General features: G+C 41.4%; 1 protein-coding gene across 7 annotated transcripts in view; it reads left to right on the top strand.

Annotated features, from left to right (window-relative positions):
• LOC124175454 (potassium voltage-gated channel subfamily H member 8) overlaps positions 1 to 25654 on the top strand; it is an 80714-nt gene that overhangs the window by 595 nt on the left and 54465 nt on the right. For 2 of the 7 annotated variants that reach the window (XM_046555727.1, XM_046555724.1), the window contains exon 1: positions 13496 to 13514. The exons of 1 other annotated variant lie outside the window; for it this stretch is intronic. Coding sequence is in view for 1 of the 6 variants with exons in the window: in XM_046555725.1 (XP_046411681.1) it covers positions 21429 to 21447 (19 nt within the window). In the remaining 5 variants the exon portion in view is untranslated. Of the gene's footprint in view, positions 1 to 13495; positions 13515 to 19629; positions 20057 to 20873; positions 21448 to 25654 lie in introns of those variants that run through there. 4 more of the 7 variants (XM_046555730.1, XM_046555728.1, XM_046555729.1 and 1 more) reach the window with 3 other exon arrangements.

The following is a 25654-nucleotide window of genomic DNA, read 5'->3' as shown; positions in this document are numbered from 1 at the left end:
TTTTTCCATTCACAAACTTGTTTGAATTCCGCTGAAATGACATTTTGGAAAATTCCCTTTGAAACTGATCATTCTTCGAGACGACATGCTGGGTGCAGGGTATTGAATTTGGATATCAAATCAATTGAACCGCTAAGAAAGTAGCGTATTGAAATAATTGGATATCAAACCGACCGTAGCCCGCAAGTAGACTTTGATTACCGCTTTCGGATTGATTTTCTGTTAACTGAATATCCATATCCCACCGGCAAAACGAAGGTTAGAGGAGAGCTGAAGGGCAGGGGGAAATTACAGAATTCTGTTATCCCGACTCAATTTAACATTGAGATCTTGTAAGATGGGTCGATTAGTGCAAAGCAATAGAATTACCACTGGATCCACAGCCAGAAGAAAGATTAGCTCAGGGTTAACCACCCATATAGGTATGTCTTCAGTCAACGACACTGGTGCGATTAGTTTATTCGTCGAGTAAAATCAGATTCCGCCTTGAGTAGAGATGCATATATAGAAGTTAAACAATGTTTTGCAGTGAATGTTGAGCAACAAAGTTTTTTTATTTCTTTATTTGTGCCACAACACAACAACAGTTGACGTGTCCGATTTGTTTTATTTTAACCACTACACCGGCATTTCGTTATGGTAAGCGTGCTCTGTATTATCCACCGCTAGCGTGACGAATAAGTACGACAGAGTACGAGTCGGTAATCGAACGGCTCTTACCATCCAGTTACGTCGAAAATTAGTTCTAAAAACCTATTCCATACAAGAGAGCGCTACGAAATTGGGGACACAACAAACACGAGCATAGGCTCTCTCAGGTTTCTCGTCATCCAGGGCTTGCATGCGTCGTTGACTAAAGATTACTAAATAGGCTAAATAGTCAGCTAAATGGGACAGTTTCAAGCTCGCTATGAAGCGGAGCTTCGGTACAAAAGTTTCCTACCATTACCGATTTGATTAACATTGCTGGCACCACGAACGAGTCGGTAATAGTAGGGCACTTCATAACCCCCGGATTCGTCATACCCTCTTGCTTGCTTCAAAAGAATAACCACGTCAACCAATCTTCAGGCAATGCATGCGGTATAATTGGTATAAAGAAAGTAATCAAGCTTGACATTAACGCTACTGAACCGTTTGTTTTAAGAATTCAGCATATCTAAATAAATTGAAGGAATTTCACAGGACAATATTTTCGATTGTAAATTGTGAAATTTCCTTTGAACAAATCAACTGTAGTCAAATTGCTTGGGTTAACTCGATCTGAAAAAACTTTTTTCAAAATACAATCCATGCACCATCGCGATACAACGTGAAATAAAAAATGACTAGTGCGTCACAAGCTGCCCCGTGGCGCAAAGTGTAGAATTTGATACACATTACAGGTGTTGCGTAACAAAACTAACCATGTGCGTGTTGTGCGTACATTAGCATACATGGAGGTATGGGTGCCTGATAAACTCGTTTAAAATAAAATGCAATCGATATCACCTGATCAATTTTCACTCAATCATATCGCACCTTCAGCGTGTAAGCCCGAGAATCGCATTGAAAATGCGATATTTTTAATATGGCTTCAAAATACCTTTATCCGAATTTTGAAGTATTTCAGCCGTAATCGTTCGCGACTATTTTCGCAAATGATAATTTTCGGCAAAGAAAATCAGCTCATTATAATAATATACATATATAATTGTAAATATTACAGAAATAGGCATTGTTTCTGGAATTTATAATACCTTGGTAATATTTAATCTGCTCCAAGGTACACTTGACTTTTTAAAAGATTCAAAATTTCTGCATCGTCACGTTTTACTACAACTCGAGATTAAATGGCACTCAATTATTGTCACTTTTTATTTATCTATAATATCCACGGAGCAGTGAGTCTGTTAGCCAACGTGAGAAGTCTAAATGTAATACGTTGCGGATTAATCATAATTTTTATTCCGGAAAACCTAGAGATACATCGTTAAATTTTTCACGTCAATCAAATTGAGCTAGGACAACCGGGTTACAGTTGAGTTCCTGTATAGTTACATCAAGTCCATCACATTCCAAGCTTATTCGGCAAGGGTCTGATCAGAGTCGGGTTAGGGTTTAATTCCGGCATCCCTAAGACAATAACCTGTCGATAAACTAAACAGGTCAATATAACGGGGCGCAGATGGGCAACTTCTGCATGGGTTATTCCTCGGGGATCGAGAAATCCTTGCTTAAACCCACAGAAATGATTTCCATTTTCCACTGAATAGATACGGTCGCTGGATACCTCGTCAAAGAAAATAACAGTCATTTTATAACTCCCATTGTCTATATATAGAAATTAACCACGCATAACCGAAACGATATTACAGGGCTCGGGGTTTGACATCGCAGCTGTAGGTCTATAAATCATGTGTCAAAGAAATACGGACCTCAGAATTCAGACGGTAATTTTCCGAACCGGGCGGCAAAATATGAAACCCGAAAGTGGAACAAGCACGTGAGAATCCATCCAGCGATAGGCCGGGCACCCGCAGTCTGGTGCAGCCAGGTGGTGCCGGGCGGAGATACATCGATCCCTCTTGGGGGTCGTTACCCTCGCCCTCGTGGTTGTGGGTTACCCCGTTCGACGTTGGTCAGGTTTTTCAGCGCCAGCCGTACGTCGGCCAGGATTCAATAGCTGCCTTGTCGTCGCTGTTTGCGATTTTGAGCACGCGGCGGGCGCTGATCGGACCCAGAGAAAATCCCTTTTCCTGCAGCTGTGAAACTTCACCGTCCAAGACGTTGCGTTATATGAGTTTCGGTATCTGTTGTCGAACTTTGGACATAATCTGGCCGAAATTATTACTTGAAAAATTATTGCTCGAGGAATTCTCTGCGGATCATTCGGTAAAGTATTTTATACCAGCAATGAACTCGAATTGAGACTTTGTAACACGGCAGCGAAAATATGCATGGAAATTCTCTGCGATAGATCCTTTGCATTTTTATGACTATATGAAAAAATTCTTTCCAGACTTGTGAAGGAAAATTCCTCTCCTCGGATTCTTCGGAAAAATGTTCAACTGGATACTTACATTATACGTATGTTGTACCTAGGAATCGTCGAATTATGTTCTCATAATACGCGCTTGATTTATACTTGGAAAACTTTTTACCCCGACCAGGCGCATAATCTTGATTACCGATCAGTGGTTATTCAGGTTACCCATATTACTACGAGCACGGGTTGATCTGCACCGAAGAATAAAGTAAAAATGTGAATATTCTTTCTTCGGGCTTTGGTTTATGTTAGACATAAAAATGATTGACGGTTCAGTCTCACGCACTCCGCGCATCAATCACTTCGGTTTACGCAAATTTCGGTAAACAAATCTAGAAATAATGAAATAATGCCCGTTTGAAAAGATCTCGCGGTCTCTTCTATCTCCCGGTTTTCATGCAAATTATACCACACCCTCTTTATGCATAAATATCTAATCGTTTTCCGATTAACGTGCTTGGAAAATCCTTCCAAAAACCACACAAGTTCTGCCCTAAATTTTGACTCTGGATCTTAGAAACCCAGCGAAGGACGAGTAAACCCAAATTCACGTGGACCAAACAATTGACGAAAAAGTCTCATCGATGCCTGTGGATTCGTGAACGAAAATTAACGCGTCCCAGCTAGAATAGAGCAATCTCATCTCCCGCGTGGGTGACTATCATTGCCTTAGGTGAAAATGCCCCCGTTACGAAGTTCGATAATTTGTTTCATCATGGTTTCCAGTTCCCGTGCCTCGAGCCCGACGTTATTATAATTATGCATTCGTGCAATCCTCACGCGCGATCAAATATTCCTGAAATTTGAGAACATGTGGTTGACATTCCGAATTCCCCGCGGGCTTACGCCTTACGTATTATCTCATGCCCCGGAGGTTGCTCGGCATCGCAGAGTTCCCGGACCGACTAAACGACCCCTAAATTAAGAAAGCACGAGCATCGCGATTGAAATTTGGGCAAAAAAAAAAAAAAAGTTCGTCCCAATCGTCGAATACCGTACGTTCAACTCCAAAAATCGAGTCACGCAACGATCATTCAACGAGAATTCACTATCGATGGAATCAATTGACTCTGTGGAGTCTCGAGGGTCGAGGTATGTACCTTGTGGAAAGTTTGGCCGCCGAAATATGCGTGAATCGATCCTCCTCCCCCTCCTCCTTCTCCTCCTTCTCGCGGGTTTGGCGAAAGAGGGGGGCAGAGAGGAGGAGCGGCGGAGAGAATTGGAACAAGACGAAGCGGCATTGTAGAAATGAGAATAAGAAGGATGACAGAAGGTGAATGGAGTCTCATTAAAAAGCGATGTCTACTACTAAGAGAGCTCTGCGTACCAGGCCGAGGCGTCGCGTCGGGTCGGGGCTGCAATCCACCCGCTACAACTTTTGCAGGTCGATAAGTCGTCCACCCCCGCGAGTCTCGAACCTTCCGGGGCGAGAGTCCACGCGTCGACGTTACCTGACGGAGTCTACGTAGGTGTGGAATGCATCTATGCACGGATTCTATGAAAGTGTACAGGCGCACGTCACGACACGACACGGCACGGCACGTCGCAGCATTGCGGCACAGTTTTCCCCGGCTTCTGCAGGCGTAGCTGATCGTGACTGGGGCACCGGTATCGGGTCAAACCGGGGCAACGCCACCGATAAGAATCGCAAGCGTCGTGCAGCCGATTTAACGAACCCGGAAGAATATTGCAAATCGTTGCTGCGGCATTCGACCCGCGTGCAGCCGAGTTCCGCTCTTATCGCTTTTCCGCAACTTCCTCTATACGGGGTTGAATTTCAGCTTGGGAAGACTCGGTTATCTTTCGATTTACGGAGGCTTCAACGCGATGCACGGACAACTGAAAAGTACCCCGACATCAGAGCTGTGGCGCCGGAAAACAATTAAAACCGCTGTAAGGAACCCCCCGCTTTCATTGTAATGCTCGAGGAGAAGGAAAACGAGTTTCTGGCTTTCGCAAAACTCTTGACTACGTATTATGAAATTTCATTTATCACAGTAATTGGTTCGCCGCTCTTCGGTATGTAAAATACAACACATATCACGATTATTATGCAATTAAAAGCAACGACAGAATGTACCGACAAATTTCTGTACCAATCAAAAACTCGGTAACCATGCATGAAAACCATGAGTCTTGAAAATTTCCAATTTCCCAATATCTTACATAATTCGAAAAGGTTGCGTCGCTGTAATTAATGGTGATGAATTATATTCAGACTTTGTATACCATAAAGTGAACTTATGCTTTTGAATACAATTTAGTTAAGCGCAAGCTGTTGGCGATAATGCAAATTAATTTGTGGTAAATCGCATCCAACGAAGCCGAATAACAAACAACACTGGAATCAATTACATACTAATAATCGCGTGCTTGATCATCCTCGGGAAATTATGAAGCTGGAAGGCCGGAATTCTAGCGATTCGTGTGATTAGCAAACAAGCGGGAGAATCGATGATCGCATTTGCCGAAGTGAGGAAAGTTCGCTGGCATATTGAAATTTGTGTTACGCGCATAATTTTACGGTCCGCTATTCAAACTGCAGATGGGAAATACCCTCGAATGTTGAAATATTCGCCGTTATCGACTTTCATCGGAACTCTTCTGCGCTCCTCCTTCTTCCTTTCCATTTATATTGCAACCAGTTTAGATAAAAAGTCATTACGGCAATCCCAGTGGCAGCTGCACTCCACCGACATTAAAGTTATTTCAGATCCGACCTTTCCGCTCTCATCCCCCGGTTGTCCCTACAAGAAAAGGAGTTGCGATTTATCTCGGTGATTTTATCTCAGAGAAATTTATCCCGTGCGTTCTTCTATTGTTCTTCTACTTGGTGCTATTCGCTCTTGGTAAACACACACACACACATACACACACTCTGTAGGGGCATCCTAGGAGCTTTTCAGAGTGCTTGGTTAGAGGAAGCACTCCGAGTCCATCTCATACCGAGAAACTCGTCAATTAATTGAGACCACTTCAGACTTGAATTGATACAGGGAAAGGTGCAAACTTGAGAAATCGAACGAAATCCTTTCTCCGGAAAATGGGAGAGTTGGTTTGATCTGGGGGAGAGTTCAATGGGTACATAGTTTCAATCTTTCGTCGTTGTATTAGGTGCTGGAATTAATTAGTGGCATTTTCTTCATGTCAACAGATGTGTGAGATGTTACGAATTAATTCCAACACCTAATAACATAAGTCATGGATATCGCTCGTTGTCCAGTTTCAGTGAAGATTCATCATCCAATTTCTAAAGCTCCCGGAAACGAAGCCAATTCCATTAGTCTTGGAAAGAAATCAACTTTTGCATCTCTTGAAACCCGGAAAATACATTCAAAGAGTTTTCGCACGAGAAAGATCGTCGCGGAATTTTCCTGTCGAAAAAGCTATCCATTTGCTACACCAAACAAACAAAAATACACAAACGATGATATACCGAAATCTAGACTGTAAAATTACCATCAATTTATGCCTGCCATACTTGCGACATTTGCAATGTAAAAAATCGAGAGTTCCGCTTTATTTATTTCCACCTTGATTGTTCTGTCTATCTTAGCAGCCATTTAATTTTTTAATCCGCTGAGGAGATGGGTTGTTTTTCTTCAGTAGGTATTTATTCCACGAAGTAGCCTGAGAGTTAAACTTTTTTCCCTTAAATCCTGCTGCTTGTCTATTTGTTAAACTGTATTTAAAGAAGTAAATAATCTTGCAAAGGTGAGGGTGCATTTCCGGCTGTATCCCTGTTAACATCCATCCTCCCCCAACCTGCTTGACGATGGCAGATAAGCCACCTTAGGGTATAAGCTAAACACAAGTCTTTTACACATGGCATCGTATAGCACATTTTATCGCGGTACCCCGCAACGGATGTGCGCTTGGCAGTTAAATTAGCCTGCAAATGTCGTCACGAAATATATTAAGGTGTACAGATGCCGTGTTATCGGTATCTTTTCTCCGGATTCTACAAGTCAAGCTTAATCCGAGGTAGTTTAGTGTTTTCAGTTTCCTCTTTTTGCCAAGTGAAGCCGTTGCTCTCGCATTGCGTGGGACAGAAACAAGTCCATCACATCCCGGATTCCATTCGACGATTAAACAAAGCAAGATTTTTTCATTGTGACTCGCGGAGTACGGTTTTCTTTATCGATTTCCAAGCGGAATAAGAGAGGTTTAAAAAGAGGAGAAAAAAATTACACCTGTCATTGGGAAAAAGGGAATGAAAATCCGCGGGCAGATTCGCGATGCTTCGGATCAGTCCCTCCAAAATGGCTGCCGTTACGAATCCCTTGATCGTCGTTCGCGGTTATCCACGTACCCGCAAAATCCGATTAAGGTGTAATGCACACCCATTACATTGTTCTACATTATATCTATATATTGCATTAATTTATTGAATTGAATCTGGGTCTCGTTGCGATGCTAAGACGACGGTGTACCCGCCTACCGAACTTCCAAAGCCTTGAGTATATTGGTATATCGTCGCTAATTCAAACGAACGTTGACACCATCGACGAGGAGATGACTTATGTAGCGGGGTTCTCAGGACGATAAAAGCGATGTTGTAGCTGATATCCAATATGTATATATATAATATTGTATACACCTTACGAAGATTCTTCCAAGAGTCTCTTTTAGATTTTTCGTTGAGAAATAACGTGGAAAAGTTTTTCCACTTCGGAGAAATGGAGGAAATGAAACTTTTCAACCTTCTTGAAACGACTCGTGGGTTAACGGGATGAACTCGAGACGGATTTCGCAAAGGAAAATGCACTCTCTCTGTGACCGCGCGAATCGCGACGAAGCTCGAATGTAAATGAGCTCACATCTCATGTCAGCATACACACGTTATTTTTACATGCTTCTTTTTTGCGGTACACGCCGAGCCGGTTAGATTTATACAACAAACAATAAATGAGAGGAATATTTTAGAGCGGCGGAAAAGCGCCGTATTCCTCCATCATCAGTACGCCCTGTACCTAAAAACCAACCCCTCGAGCCTTTGCGTTTTCACGGTTTGTAATCACTTTGCTTTGCTTTACTTTTCATCCACGTCAAACGGAGAGCAGAAGCTCGTGGTCGGCATACAGAGACTCACGTGCATGCCTGTCGTGAGTTTTCGGACTAACCAAAGGCACTTCGTTTCTCTACTTCTGCCAAATTCCACTTTGAAAATATCAAAGCTATAGGACACTCTGGATTTCGTTCTTAGTACGATTTATTTGTATGCATACTTGACCGATCTGAAAATAACAAAAGGATTTTCAATTTTATTCAACTCTTGTTCAAATTACATTGAAATTCGTCTTGGATTTTGTTCGGATCAGATAGGAAACTGCTGAACTGTGAAAATATTCAATCTTATTTTGTTTGGAACCGTCTACCGGCTTCAGGTCACGCCAATGTGACTTTGAAAAATCGGGAGATTATGCAGGCGTGATCTCGGGGACCAGGGAGTGGGCGCACAATAAAATAAGATTCATTTTATTGAGCTCAAGGATCAAAGCTCCGAATCTCGTCGGCTCTTAACGTCCGTGGGTGTCGGTAGTCTAGCCCCGACAGATAAAGAACCTTTCAAAGCCGGCAGAGAGGATGTGGAGAGTAAGGGAGTGGCAACAAAACGCCAGAGTACATCATCATTCCGTTCTTTCACCGTTGAAGCATTTTTTCCTACATGGAAAAAAACAATAAGCTGGATCCGCAAGCATATATGTAGTCGAGCAACAAATTTTCTTGTTGTGACTACATTAATAATACGATTTGCTGCTCCAGCGAACTTTTGTTCCGTGAATCGCTTTACTTCTCCATCGACGTACGCTTTCTTAGTAAATGATAAGATGGGAGATAAACCTCCTATATAGCCGACTAGCCTGTGGTCGAAAAATTTCACTCATACTTCCGAGGTGTTTTTGTTTACAAGAAAATTCAACGTTAACCACTGATGTTAACACTTTTTAAGCGGGCTTACGTATCACAGTTAATAAAAAATTCACGGCGATCATCTTCCTATTTTTTTTTCACCTTTCAGTACGAAATACACGTCACGAACAATTCGCAGATAGTGATCGTGACTAAGTTGGGAAAACTGGAAAGTGGAAAATGAAAAATGGAAAATAATCCGCGGCACCTCAGCGGCCTTTGAGGTGCAGGGAGGTGTGCCGTGATTTTAAAATTCATCCAATTGTGCTCAGAATCTGAACGCTTCGGCGAACATCCGCATTCCGTTTCAAAATTAGAGGCATGGAATATCAGCCGGGTATTATCCTGCAGAAGCGGCAGACTCGGAACCCGGTTTCCAAGTCAATTTGCATATCTACTCGTGTAACATTCAGTCGATCGAGGAAAGAAAAACCGTTCAGAGCTTTCGGAACTAGCCACAGTCAAGCTTTCACGATTTTACAATTGAACGTACGCGAGAGTTGTTTCGGTCCCTGATCATCGATTCCACGTTCGGAAGTACGGATAGCCGTTCAAATAGACGTACGAATCACCGTCCAGGCTGCTACGCTATATAACGTATTCCGGAGCTTTGAGCTTACGCGGCATAGTCTAATAGCGGGTGAAAGGGGCAGCTGTGTCGTATTCGATTACTCCTTGTAATGGGATTTTCGAAACTTTCCGCACGTACGGTCAGGCCAGTCATGCACAAAGTCCTTTTAGCATCGCAAACGTGTCTAATGGTCCATTTGTATAACCGTTCGCGACCCTCGCACCTTAATGCCTAGACCTCGGATGTGTCCGTGTCCTACTCTCGTTACTTTCGGTACGACAATCAATTGGGATCGGAGACTTTGCAGCAGCGCTTGGATGTAACACATTGCTGCAGAGGGGCAAAATTCTCTGTTATAGGATACGGGTAGATGGGAAATGTGACAAAGTAGACAAATTGGGGTGATCAGTCTGGAAATTAAATTTATAAACATCAATTCATTTTATTTATACCCTTAGAAACATGTACGTACAACGTAACAAAACAATGCTCGCGGAAGAGTATCTTTGACATTTAATATTGAGAGGCTGCTCTCGGAATTTGATTCTTTTTCATTTAAATCGCATGAAGATGTCATTTTATTTACTTTTTCTTTTTTTTTATTACTGCTCAGTTGCATTTGATATAAACTTGATCTCGAAGGAATTTTGTCAAGAATTAAAATTGGTGAATCCCGTAGCTCAAACAATTTAAAAGTTGTAAGCCTCGCAAGTGAATTTTGTGTGAAAATTCATCTTTCAATATCTTGAGCAAAAGTTACATATATATGTATATATAATTGACTTAATGAGCAAAATTCAAGTGACAATCTCTTGAGAAATTTAACTTTCCACAAAATACCTCCAGGATCAAGTACGTGTCATTAAATATGACCGAGTGGTAGCAATTAAAAACGGAGACATCTTCACTCGCGTGTAATTTAAGTGGGAAGACTTAGAATTTCGAGAGCGATTTGGCGAGGGTATTTTTCTTTTATTCCGCTTTGCAAAATGAGTCTCTCGGTTGGAGGTGGATAAAAATATTGTTTCCAAACGAAACACCATATCGCGAGTAAACCGTTATCCGCTCCGCCTACTCGTACACGTGTGAACATACATTGAAGGCAACAAATTTGGTAATAGCATCCCGCAACTTCTTCCCCCTGAATTAGCATGCCTCCAAGATGGTCAGCTCGCAGCTGTCAGTTCTGGTCCCAATAACATTCCGCCGTCCGCAGCTCCGTTAAATTCCGCGCCCCATTATCACGCAGCCAAGAAAATTGGCAACCCTTCCCGAAGCGCACGTACGACCACCAACTCCGAGTAAAATCGGGGGCGAAATTCCCGTCACGTAAAGTGAAACGAAACTTTCGTCACGGTTGACAAGATCACTTTTCCTTCCTTACGCAACCGTCGTTTTATTTTCTGCTAAAAATAAATGAACATTCATTTGCACGGATGAATTACTCCGGCAAACACACTTCGGGGATGAGTAAATATTCAACCGAGCTATAGCTGTTTAATACCGGAGCGGAATTTCGTTCACCCTCAAATATTGCGGATCTACGGAACCGGGGGAAAAACGGAGCCGGTAATCCGGCGGGGAAGAAAACCTCCAGAATTTGTAGCATCCTGGATTTGCAAATGGAAAGGGGCACCTGCTGTTAGATCCATCGAGTTTCCGGCTACCCGAAAAACGATTCTTGGATAGAAATTGTACGCTAAGGGCTGCGGTTTGGGCCGTTGATTTTATCTCCTATTCCGAAAGGCCTTCGAAATTCACTCGAAAACAATCCCATCACCACCGTCCGGATCTACGGATAAACTCTGACGGTATCAGTGTCAGTAGGTTGCCCGAGCACCCGGGGTGGCTGACGGGCCCCATTTTCGATGACACGAGCATCCCTTGCCGCAGGCTGAACGCTCTTATAATCGATATTCGTCGACTCTGTTCGGTCCCGAGTCAAAACCCCCGAGTCTGTGTCACCCTTTGTCCATCTATTCATATCTGTGTCACTCGATGCATGGATGATGTTGCTGGTGCTGCGCTGCGCTGCGGCAGCTCGGTTTATGGCGGAAAAAAAATTTGCATTACATTTTACTCCGTAGATTATATACCAGCAGCAAAGTCCGCTAATTGTGTGAGTTATGCTGTGAATCAAGCGATTATTGCTTGGAAATGAGACGTATAATTTTCCCTGAGTTACTCGAGAATCATCTTTGTACGGTATAATTGCCCATCAAAGAAGTTGTGTCAAATTTCTGAATCAAGTTTCGAAGAGGGTATACGATTTGTATTACGGAGGTGTATACTTTCCAATTTATTCGGATTATTGTACTGGTTTCTCGTTTTTATCCTACACTTTTACGAAATTATTTAGATTCGCGCGCGAGAATTTTTGATTATGTTAAGAATCTATGATCAAGTATCAGAGAAAAACTTTGCAACGTTTAAAGCTTTCAAGTAATGTTGAAATCAGTCTTTCGAAAGATGCTCCAGGTGCTAAAATTTCTCTCGCGAGTATTTTCATTTCTCTCGTTTATGTTTTTGAACGAAGGAGGATCGTTTTTACACAGAATTCACTTCTACAGAGCAATTGTTGTTGCAATTTATCACCTTATGTGAAACGCGAAGCTCGTTGACCGTGTTTTTATGTCGGTATACGGTGTAAGTCTTCGTTTCAACTCGTGATTCATTCGCATATTATTTTATTTCATTCTGTTTTTGTTTTAATGTTTTTTTTTTGTCTCTTGAAATGTTTCTTATTTTTTTCTCTCTCTCTCTCTCTCTTTTAAACCTTTTTTGCTGCTTCGCAGTAAGTTCATTTAAACGAGGTTAAACTCGAGCAAACGGGACCGATCAAAGAAATGAAAATAACGCAGTCGTACCGTAGCAATTCCTCCGCTCTCTCAAGCGGGTTGATTTTTTTTCCTCTTGAAGCGATATCAAGAAGGTCGAAAATCTTGTGCCAAAAATCAACCTCTATATGAGCTGAACGCTTGAGAAATTCCACTTCACAAATGGGCTGCGCTTAATTAAAGAACTATAACATTCCATTTGTAATTAGTTTAATTAGAGGGATCATCGCTTGGCCGTATGATCATTCCTCTGCAATATTGTAATTAAAACTCCTCGAGGTACGTACAGCTGTTTTCATTGATAATCTCTTTTCTCGAATTTACGCTTTCTTTGAATTATTCTTGTGTTACAGTAACGAAGGTGTGTTTATTCAGTTCACCGTTACTTTAAGCTGAACCTACAAATGTTGAGATAAATAATTTCGCGCGTATTGGCTAACGCGCATGAAAAATATGCTCGTAATTAATCCCATGAACCGAAAATCTCAATTTCCTCTGTATATGTATACTATATACCCTACCTATGTATATGGCCGAGTTTGAAATCTGCCTGTTTCAGTTGTCGATGCAAATTTCTGCGCTACGTTATATTAACGGCTTCTACTTCACAGTTTGAACAAGTTTGCGGGAAGTTAACGAGTACATTCCGTATTCCGCCAGTACGCCGCGTAATTAGTTTACCCATTTCTTCCGCCAGAACTACATCATTGTTAGCATTTTTTTCTTTTCGTTTTTGTTTTTCAGAACTCACTCAACTGGCAACTAAAGCCTTGTTCGTGATCGATTGCCGAAATTTGTCGATAACCGTTTCACCGTCCAAGATTCCAAGGGTCTTATCTTGATTTTTGGAATTCGTATCATGCTTCGATTAGATTAACGACGAGTCACGGAAACGGGAGGCGTAACGAAAGCGTGAGAATGATGATTAATCACGCTGCCACGCTTCGCCATTATATCACGTTTTCCAACATAAAGAGCTGTTTTGCCAAGATCCACGAACAGGCCGCGTCCGTCACTCTTCTCGTATGTGTTTTACGACGAGCATCTTCGCGGCGCTATAAATAGCGGTTAAATAAGCTTGATACACTTATTGTCAGTGTCATCGACGACCAGTGTAGAAGAGTGATTTACCAACACCTCCTCATGGTATCGGGATCGAAAGGCAGTAAGTCTTGAACCCATCAAATACCGGCCTAAATTTATTAACGTCTGCCTTTTGAAACGTCGGTCACGCTTCCGGAAAACTAAGAGATTCGGAAAAGACCCATTTTCAACGGGTTGCAACACACCGAGCTCCAACATTTTCTCAGCCTCTAAAAGCGTCTCAGAAACGCGTGGCGCCGCTTTGACGCTGTGCATGTGATTCTGGTCAGTGTCTTTCACGTCGAAGTCGATCTTACCCCGACAAAGATAAGCGAACGCCTAGCTAGTCAAGCTACAACGGTGAAAAAATGGCATATATTATATTACAAACCCACAATTCAATCTCGTCGCTAAACAAAACGATACGCCTGTGCGTAACACATATATTTACGTATCCCACGGATCGGGGAAAACAATACGAGTCACGCTTGCTTCGTTACGTACAACGAAACTCGTTTCGAAATAATTTTTGGCAAATTTTTAAGCAAACGCGATGTCATTTAACAAAGGATTTTTCCCGGCGAAAAATTTATTCGTCGAAATTCGAGTACAGCGAAACGCTTGTTAATGTTAAACGGATATATTATACAGTGAAAACAAAAACCAGCTGGTTCTGGGCGAAAAGTGCGAAGAAAATAGAAAAGTAACGTACGTAATTCAGGCTTATACAGTGAAATGAAAATTCGATCTTTTCACAGTCAAAAGATCCATCCATTTTTGTTGTTGATCAAATTATTGAGGAATATCGAGGAATTTACCAATTCCCGTGCCTCTTCAATTTTTCCACTCCGCCTTCTGGCTTCTGTAAACACATGCATCGGAATAATTACTCAAATTATACACGACGTAGGCTGCGGTGCAGCCATGAGAGAGACGAAAGACAGACACGCGAATTTCGTCGTCGACCTCGCTCGACTCTCTTGGATTTGCAGTTTCCGTCGGTATTGGACGTTGCATTACCGTCGCAAGCAGACTTCCGCGGATTATTCGGGGTCAGCGTTTTGTCGTCTTGACACCGAATGGAATAACTCACTCGGTGAGATGGTAATTCGATATCTCACGAGTTGATTCCGGGAGTGACATAATATCGAGTTTCGTTGTTAATTCATGGTGCGCGATGCACTCTTTCTCTCTCTCTCTCTCTCTCTCTCTCCGACGAATCTAACACGAAGCGGATCATCCGCAGAGATAGGGACGCAGTTCTGCGTAGTATTAGTCAGTTATTCTTGGACAGACAACGTTCTATTCCTGTCCAGCAAATTCCTGGAAATAGCATGACTCGCTCAGCCTGAGGCCAAAAGTGCAATGGTCGCCGGGAGAGAAAGAGAGAAAGAGAGAGAGAGAGAGAGAGAGTGACTGCATCGAGATAAATATAATGTAGTACTGTAAGGGTGTAGGAAGAAACGGCTCGGGATGATTATTATCTACCCCTTTTCAATATCGCCTCGGGCTCTGAGATATCGCACAGCGGTTTCAATACCGCGACGATCTGTAACATACGGGAATAAAAATGCTCGTGACAAACTCGCTCGTCGTCAAAAAAAAACACACGACGAAATGTTCTCCTCGGGTTTCCTGATGTGTGAAAAAGTGGCGGATTCAGATTCAACCGGTATAAATTTCGACGACGGTAAAATTCGAGCAATTCACTCTGATTTATAGCGAATTCAAATCTTCCTCTTTCCCTCTTTCTCTATTTCTCACTTTCTCTCATACAGATACACGCTCCTGTACATATGTACATGGGAAATTGAATATCAGGTCAATAACTCGCTGTTTTTCTCTTCCCTTGTACGATGTTAGACCGTTTGTTGAAATTTTTAAATACATGCCTCCTCGAAGCTATATTTGTACATTATCAATTGATTAATGACAGTGTAGCGGACGATGAAGTCGAGGTATCACGTTGTTCCACGTGGTTGACCCGGTAGCATTTCTGTATTGTGCGCCAGTCTGTAACATCCGATGGCAAGTACCGCGGGGGTGGATTAATCCCTTACACGGCGTTATACCGCTGTATAGAAACCTGAATAATCTCACAGGAGAAAAATAATCCCTGCCCTGCCATTTTCACTCTCGAGGATGAATTGATTATTCGCATTATATAGGGGAAGGGGGGGGGGGGGGGGGGGGGCAAAACGGGGTACTCAAGGAAATACTAAAATTTTGTGAACGTGAGTATGTTAAATTTTCTTTTTTTTAGTTGTAAACAACGTAAATAATGTCAATTTTCAATTTCCAGTAAGACAAAATTTTTTATTCTTGCGGGCAAAATGGGGTACCCCTAAAAAGAAGTAATTTTTTTTTTCAAGTTAATAAAATTTGTGTAATAATTACTTTTTAAATTAACGTTAGTAATAAAATTTACTCTCAACATAATTTAAAAAAAGTTTTTTCTTGTTATTTCCATTTCTTTTATTTGTATTTTTTCGCAAAACGTATAAAAATGTTTTTTTTTTAGCTTTTAATAGTGCAAAATGATGCTAGATGTCATTTTTGGCCATTTACGAAATTTTACGCAAAAAAAATTTTTGCGAAATTTTTGGGGTACCCCATTTTGCCCGCCTACCCCGTTTTGCACCCCCGCCCCCTTGCCCCAATTTGCAATTAAGGAGGTCGTCTCGTGTGATGGCTGTTTATTTCAAGGTTTTTTGAGTAACTTTTTAAAACCAATCATTGAAACAAAAACTCCTCATAACTTTCACGCTATATTTAGTGACGTATAAACGATCTTTTTAAATTTTTTGGCGACCAAATAGTGAATATAACTTAATGTGTACGGCGCGACAAGAACGTATGTAAAAACAAGTGTAGACCTAATATCTCAAGAAGCATTAAACCGATCCTGCCCAAATTCTTACAGCCTCTTTATTATACCTATACTAATCGCGAGAACTAGGATAATCATTATAGCTTTGATAGTTTTTATTTTACAAGCTGAACAAATGGAACAATAATGCAAATTTCAAAGTTTTCTTCAAAAACAGAAACCAACTAAGCAGTCATGATTATCCTAGTTCACGCGATTAGTATAGGTATAATACAGAGGCTGTGAAAATTTGAGCAGCATCGCTCTAGTGCTTTTTGAAATATCATGTCTACACTTTTTTTTTTTACATACATTTCTATCGGCCAGTATACATTACGTTGTATTCAATATTTCGGCTCCAAAAAATTCACAAAGTTTATTTAAACGTCAATAAGTATAGTGTGAATATTATGAGAAATTTCATTTCAACGATACGTCTTAAAAAAAAGACCCAAAACATCCTTCACACCAGACGACCCCCTTAACGCGTCGAAGCGAAATACATCGGCGAGTGACTTGACTTGAGTGACGAGTCGGCTAATCACCGGTAGGCGAATCACAAGCCGATAGCTCTGTTTGCCTTAGGTCGAGAAGGCATTAGGCGACCGACCTGTAAACAAGCTTAAAACCAGAGATTGACGCTTTGTTTCCAAGTTGTATAATTCTCACGCATAGAGTCTTCGGTGTAGGCCAGCTCGCCGTCGAGGTGATCAGTTATACCCATACGTACACCAGGTTTTGATTTATAGTATCCGCAAAGTTTGGCAATCGACCACCTGACACGTTTCTATAGATTAATTTGCCCGGTTAATCTCGCTGTCTATCAATCGTGAGCTAGGTGCAATGGATTAAACGCGGCGAGGTGAAATCTGTCTTCTCAGTGGTTGCCAATTAACTGAATTGTCACTGACACGCGACGTCTTATTTAACGCCCATTCATCTGCCGATATGAGCGAAACAAACAGATTCACGTTCGCGATGAGTGTTGAGCTGAAAAGAAAAACGGTAACGTCATAAGTTTCTAAAAATCGCCGAAGAATCTCACGGCTAATTTTCCGAGCATGAATTTTAGTTTTTTTTTGTTGAAATCGTCACAATATGTATAATTCAGAGCTCAAGTGGCCACGAAATATTTCTTCGATACTTTTCTGGTATAATATCTCGCGATAAGTTGAGTCGCGATTCTGACCATTGAAATGTGTCGAACTTTGCAAGAAAATCTTCGCTACGATTCTGGCCGAGATGAAGATAGGCAAGGAATCGCGTGATCCTGCATAAATACTTGCCATTTTATCCGAGCGAAATCTTGTGGACAGTTTTCGGGAGATTTTAAGTTATTGGAAAATTGTTCCTTCTTTTCTTTTTTTTTATATATATTTGACAATTCTCCTCCGATGCTGGCGTAAAGTAGAACGTGAACCGAACCGGCACACGTATGAGGCCGAGGCGTATCTTTCGGTCGATACAAGCTTAAAATGCTGCTCGTGGTCGTTTTCAGAGTCCGCCGTAAAAGCGTGAAAATACGATGCAAAAGCACCCGGGATAAAACTCATCGGTTATTATCTCGAGCTGCCGAGTATAACGAATGTTCCGGCGGCTAATTGAGCGACATTGATTCGTCTCACTCTTCTTTTCTTCGATTTCCGTCGAACCTTGGTGGAATTAATCACGGCTTAACAACCCATTAAGATCGAAACCACAAATTAACCGGTTGACAAAAAATCGACTTTCATAGCAAAGCCTTGGTTAAGTGATCCCGCGATTAGAGCTACAAATTCACGATAATCTCTTGTTAATTCTTTAGCAAGCGAACAATTATACGGCTCAATTTGCTGTCTACATCAACGTTACAATTTCCGAATCTATAACATACTTATAGATCTGCATCTGTGGCCGCGAAAAAGATGGGAGCTTACTAAGCTTTACTCCCCTTCGGAATAACTTTTTTTATATCCGAACCCCATGTAATAATCGATACAGTCAACCACTCTCTCTCTCTCTCTTTTTCTCCCTCTCTCACTCTCTCCAGAGCCACCCTCGATATTCCGGTTAAACCCTTTCGTGCGTGAAATTATTGTACACCATGTTTAGCATGCGTACGGTAATAGTTGATAAATTTTGAAATCACTGCAGGTTCATGACTCATCGGTCTGATTGTAATTATTCAGTGAGTAGAAAGCGGAGGACGGAAAATACAAAGCAGTATCAAAGTCTCTTCAGCTTAGCGAACAGCCGCTGTACCGGAAATATAATTGAATATGGAAATTTTTTCGTAAAATCTACACACTGAGATGAAAATCTCGTTCATTCAAATAACATTCATTTCAAACGAAGAAAAAACATGTTTGTACGTAACCCTAACAGACATTTATTTATATCACCACTATTGATTTATTTGAACTTCGTTATTGACGATAAATAAATATTTAGTAGCAAGAAATCGTTGTACCAAATAGATATTTTATTTACGGCGAATAAATATTACTTTCAATTGAAACAATATTATATTCAAGTCGTTCCGATTAAATAATTCTTCTGGCAACAGTTTTTTGTTTTTCTGTTTTCCTTTTTAATTAATAAACCATTTTTCTGAGTGCAATATTCTTTTGCAAATTAATCCGACTTGAGCCGTTTGTGTTACGATTTTCCATTATTTTACATTAGAATCCTCTGTTCACGTGACTGAAGAATATATATATTTCTATCCACTCAAAGTGATTTTTTTTTTATTGTTTTTCTCTCATCAATTTATTACTACACATACAGACGATCGGCTTATCTACCGAACAGATAAGCGATAAATCCCAACGAAACAAAAGGAAATAAATAACCGGTCAGTTGTGAGAACAAAAACTTGGAAAGGAATAGCCAAATGCTCGAACGACGAAGCTAAGCCTTGTCCCATGAACACACGAACTATACAATCCCTTTTCGATCCTCTTAAGCTGAATTATTAATTCGCCCTGCGTTTAACCGCCCGTGGGAAACCGCCATTGCACGGCGTCTCGTTTGAGGGCAGAGAACCGGGCAGGGATGAAAGGGCTTGAACTCCTCCTCGGGTGTTTTGCTAATCGAAATCGCCTCGCGAACGTCGGTGCAGCGTCCGGTTATCGTCGCGTCGCCGGAGTCCCGCCCTGGTCCTTTGACCTCTGCAGGAAGAATCGGCCGCGGGTCGCCGGGCGCCCTCGGGCTCGCTTATAGCCTCCCCTTGGATCGCCACCCTCCTCGGTTTTCCACATGTTGCGCGTGCCTCGCGGGGCGCAAGTCTGCCAGGAGTGCCCGGGACATCAGGAGGATAGAGACCGGCAGCTCTCCCCTCGTCGCTCTCTCGGTTAGTTACGCGGGTGCCGCAGCGAATGGCGTACCTCGCAAACTTTTACCTCGAACACCCGATATACGCGTTATATCTGTCAAAACGGGGCAGCGATTATCTCGGTTTGTTTTACCAACGCCGCTAGTTTTTAACACCGAGTCCGAAAGTAGCGCGCGCGGTGTATAAATCGAGATATAAATCATCCGACGCGAGTGCGCGCGGTTTACGGTTTACTTTTTTTCATCGATAACGAAGTATTGAATATAAATTGCTAGGAAAGAAAAAAAGTAAACAATTTGTTGTCCTTTCGTTGGTTCAAACAATCGTTGTAACAATCAGTTGAGTGCGTCGTGCCGACAGGTGTACGATAAGTGCTGGACCGACATGCTGGACCAGTGAGATTTCTCGATCCTTTGAAAAGGTTCGTATGCATATGTACAATGTACGTGACTATGTCGCTACGTCGCCATACTACTTGTTGATGAGATTCCCCCAGTCCGAGACTCCGCAGGATCACTAACGTTTAAGTCGGGGGAGAGATAAATCGACGAATATACTTCTCACATTCATGCGCCAGAACTCTCCCTTGAAAACGAATTATAATAATGGCCTCTTATTGAACACGTACCGTCGACTTTTCGTTCACACTTACGGCCTCGAATGAATAAATTATGTGAAGATTAAGCCAGTAACGTTACTGTAACGATGGACGTGTAGCAAAAATCACTAATTCGCGTCTTTGTAACTTAACGAAATTTAGCAAAGCATTTTAAACAAAATATACACTAATTTTGAAAAGCCAACACTCCTTGAAAGTCGTCTTAAAATTTACCAACCGTGATTTTTTCTCCAGTACAGCGTACAGAGTTACATTATCTTCCGTTGATTTTGCGAGAGATTCTCAGTCCACTCCTTGCCAGTATTCTAGTATTCGCAATTTATTGAAAAATTACGAGAAGACGGAGGGAAAGAGACGCAAAATTGGCAAAAATATGTTGTACTACGTACACGAAAGGATTCCGGGAACTGCAAAGTGCAGTAGTGCAAAATATCGCAAGTGTGTAATTTCGTGTAGGAATTTACGCCCGGGTTGAACGCTAAAGACGTTGTACTGCACGGTGGGGCTTCTGTACAGCGGCGGTTCTCTATTTTTATTTTTATATATGTAATTTGGGACAAGAGTGTAAGACTAATAAAGAGCGGGCGAGGAGCGTGCGTCCGGATCAGTTGTGCCGCGGCTTTCGTGCGAAATGGAACTTTTCAAGTGCAATACGCGATTTTAGCCGTTTGGCATCCGCACGCTTCTCTCTCTCTCTCTCTCTCTGTAACATATATATCCCGTATTCCCGGTCTAATTTCGACCGATGAAATTACGCTTGGTTGGATGCACGCACGTCGCAACCCTCCCCCACCCCTTCCTCTGTTGTGTCGTTGAAATCCGGCAGCGATAAGATAACGCCGTGGATGTAATCGGTCGGTCGAATAAAGTGCCGGTTATCGATTGACTTTCGATTTTTCTTGGTGGTTTTCCCCCTGAAATTTATTTTTTCACTTTTTTCTTTCTCCACTTTTACGCGAAATATCTGCACACATGTCAGATATCTATACATATATATGCTCGCAACTTGACGGCGATAACGAACGGATCGTTAGCGCGCAGGATGAACGATAAATTCTCACTTTACTCCGGGCGTTATCCGATAGTGCAGCGTACGTCGTCCTGTCGACGGAAGGAATCCCGAGAGATTTGCGATTGAAAACTTTGAGGATTAGGAGCCGGGGTCAGGATACAGTGCCGAGATAAACGAGGGGAAATGTTCGTGCGAAAACACGGTGAGTCGAATTTTTTCGCCAATTACACCTAACCCTGCAGAGGAAAGTTCAATTTTAATGGGAATAAACCGGTTGGATAATTTGTTTGTTCACAACAACCCATTTTTTATTATGGTTCGTAATAAATTTTTATCCAATGAAACAAAATTTTCCTCCTCATGCCAGGTAAATTGTTTGATAAGTTCACATTCAAACATAATTTTTTTGCTCATATCAAACGTCGAACAATTATTTACTGAGTGTAAATCGCGTGATTTTTACCGCATATTACGGACAATGAATTTGGGCCCGTTTTTGTCGCCTCACATCCATCGCACCTATCATTTCTCTAGTACGTATATAAGTAAAATATATATTGCGGGTCTATTTTTTCCCGCGAAATTTCATCGTCAACCGAAACTCGGAATCCACGGCTCGTGTCTCCAGCTTTGTCCATTCCTCTGTCAAACGGCGACGTTTTGAACGCTTTGCCAAGGCTAAAAAGAACCGAGCAGATGTGGAGCACCTGTTAAAACCGCGGGATCTAGACTATACGCGAGGCCCCGAGGCGAGAAAGACGAGACAGGATCCCAGGTGCGAAATTCTAGGGTCTGAGTGCTTTTTGGCAAAAATTTATCGCCCACCATCGCTCAGCCAAACCCCATGCTTTAAGGTATCGATCCACTTTTTGTCGGATGAACCAGCCACGATCGCTTTGTCGTAACTGATGGATCACCCTATAAGACATAATATAATGCGCGTGAGATATATTTCTTGAAAGTTTTACTCAATTTTTACCAACCCCCTTCAATCATCCGTAAAATACAACCTCATCTTCTGTGAATTTTTTCGTCTCTATTCAACGGGATTCGGGATTTATAATAAATGCACGTTCAATCAGGTTCTCTATGCACTGTAAGGTATAACTGTTTTTGGTAAGATTGAGATTTTTGAATGTGGAAAATTGAAGTGATACGTTTTCATTTATTGATTGTAGAGCAAGTCGTTGTAAGAATTAAAATTCACCCTTCTCTGATTCGATTTGTTTGACTATATTATCCAAGTCTTTGGAAACGATATTTCTGTAATGACTACGTTAAGAAAATAAATATTGATAGAAATTTAATCGATTGATTTTCGTTACTTTTTTGCACTTGTCTTGGCATTCCGTGAATTGTTAAATAGTAAAAAGATTGTTCTACTACGCGCAGACGCGAAGATAGATTAGAAAAATGTGAACCCAATATCGTACAATTTTTTGCGTAAATATTTAAGGCTTAAACCTCTCATCCTTATCGTGCAGGTAAAAGCTTACGGGTATCTGGAGCTCAGAGGATTACTACTACTTTTCACCGCGTGGTTAATGGAAAACAAGGGACAAAAAACTAGGGTAATTAGTTACTTGACCATGCCGAGGATTAATATTCCACAAATTCGAGTCGTATTTTTTTTTTTCTTTTTTTATGCCGTACGTGACCTCAATTTGAAAAAAAATAATCTCTATATTTTCCCGAGGTAAAATCTATTTGTGGAATAATATTTTGCTTTAAATTTTTTCATCGTTAATCGAAGGAGAAATTCCTTTGACAGTAATAGGTTTCCCACGTTATATGTAGATGTTGCAATTTTTTTTAAAAAATATTTTGACATGTTTTTCCCATCACGCGCTCGCGTTTCGTAATAAATTCAATTTTCTTCATCGTAGCAACAATTTCCTATCAACGAGAACAAGAATTAATTTCATTTTTTGCACAGTTATAATAAGAAATGCGACGACATATTTTCGTAAAAAAATTTATACGGTTCGTAAATATTGTTGAATCAAAGAAAGGCGAGCAGAAATTCTGTTTGCACTCTGCAGGTACCGCCAGATGAGAACGAATAATTTGTTTTCTTCAAATATCGTCGATTTCATCTGATCCAGCATCGCTTAAGACTACTTGAATTTGGAACAGACTGTCAGTTAAACGGTCGACTTTACTTTGAGTGCCTCCAACTATGCGCGTATGGCAACGTGTCGCTGATCTTCTCACACGATCATACCTCAAAGGATCATCGAACCGCTGAGACGGACGGGGAATACTTTGTTATGAAAATATAGTCTCGAGAAATCCACTATATCACACAGCAAACGTATTATACGAATGCTCTTTGACAGCGTCTGTAGGACAAACTCGATCACGACAAGTTGGCACAAAAAACACTCTAAGGTCTCTGAGTCAATTAAATGCACACGCACTGCTTCGTGTTTCCCTCGATTCATCTTCCTACAACCGTTGTCGATCTAATCTAATTGTTGCTAATTCAATCTCTCGTTACACGCGAATCGAAAATTATTATTCGACGAAAGGTATCTACAGCGTAATGATTTTCTTTTCGTTGAAATGGGATTTCAAATTATGTTGAAAAAAAGCGTAAATGTAATTTTAACAGCTTTTTTTCCACTTTTCCTTCTTCAAAGTCAATTTACAGATAAACCTACAAACGTGCCAATTCAGAATCTGCGTATCCAAATTCGTATTCCGCTTAATATTTTCGTCAGTCTGTACGATATTTCTATCCACACGGCTTAGAGTGTAGTTCTTTCATGAAAGGAGACAGGTATTAGGCCTGGCCAGAAACCTCGAGATTGGATTTTCTGCAATTTCTTACGGGATCTGCCGATTTCAGCAGCGGCAAACTTGCAAGACTTTTCGAGATCAGTTTTCCGCGGATAGTTGTACCTAGTTATATCCCGGCTGTCTACGCGTCTTGCATCGTCGTTTCTAGACTGCAGGGGCTAACGGACGAGTAATCCGCAAGAGTATCAAAGTTTTTACTACGTAGGATGCGATACATCACGGAGTAGAAAGGGATCGGGATTCGAAACTTTTCTCATCGCCTATCACTGTTCCGAAGTTTTTACACTGCGAACAAACGTTTCGCCGCGCATCCCGTTCGCGAAAATGCACTGCGGGGGAAAACGGTTATAAGTGTAATGTTAATAACAGTAATGACAGTCACGTCAATCGTCAACTCGGAAAATTATCGGTGAAAAGCGAGATGAGAGTTATCGCGAACTCGGTGATTTAACGGAGCTGCTGTATACGGATCGCTGGCCCCAATCCAAGTCGAGCCGCGGTTGGCTTCGCAATTCGAAAGATCACGCGAGCTTTTCTCTACACGTCCGTGATTCGACTTGATTCACGATGATCGTTTAAAAAATTCCCTCCGAATCTCTCGGCTCTTCGTTTTGTCAAATCAAACGTCTGTTTACGGCTGACCCAACATGGCTGACCTAAATTTACTGTCGCTACTTCGCATCGAAATATATCCAACCGGTCCATAAAAACCTAGCTTAAGGCACCTGTTTGGATCGAAGGAACGCATTACGTTGCAAAGAAAAATTTGGACATTTATACTCAGCTTTTATTGATATATATTCTCAATGCAGTACTTTGGGAAATTGAATCAGAGATCGTCGAATGTCGAAGAATTGCATTCCTTGAACTATGTATTTATATAAAAAAAGGATAGTTTTTTCAACGCTACTGAAATTAAAATATTTTCCGCATGATCGTGCGTGTATTCGATCCAAGCCATCCAAATGGTTAATTTTTTTACCTGCGGGATTGAAACAAGTTTGCCAAGTCGAGTGGGTGGCCTCGTTTGTTTTGGGCTAAAAATATGTCTAGTCAAAAATTTGACGTTTGACGGTGAAAACGGTGATGCGATCACATGCGGGCTCATTGCCATATCAACAAAAGTATGTAGATTGTTAACTTGTTGACGGTTTATCAATATGCAAATACGGTATAACAGATATAAAGATGCATGCGAGTTCATTTTACGCAGCGTTGTTTATTTTTTCTCCTCTTATAAATAACCCATTCAATAAATAAGCGTAATAATCGTTAAAGGTTTTTACGAGAGCAAGCCTTTCGAATAATATTTCACAACGATCGTAAAATATTATATTTTCATCGCCCACCAAGCTCTTTCCAATTTCTCTTTTTTTCGTCACCTCGTTCTAGCAACGTTCTGTATCAACTTTTCTCGGCCTCCTCCAAACTTCGACTGGCAGATTATCCGCATACAGCCGATTATGCGGCGCGTTTCAATTAACGCCCTGCGATATAAGCGCACCGCATTGTATCCACGCCGTGGAAGAAACAGCCTCGAGCCTTGAATGGGTCGAACAAAGTCTCGGAACACAATGTAACGCGTACGGAACAAACAACCCACATCT

This window comes from Neodiprion fabricii, chromosome 2 (assembly GCF_021155785.1).
Source record: "Neodiprion fabricii isolate iyNeoFabr1 chromosome 2, iyNeoFabr1.1, whole genome shotgun sequence".
NCBI classification, from domain to species: Eukaryota; Metazoa; Arthropoda; class Insecta; order Hymenoptera; family Diprionidae; genus Neodiprion; species Neodiprion fabricii.
This window is presented reverse-complemented; position numbering and strand designations above follow the sequence as displayed.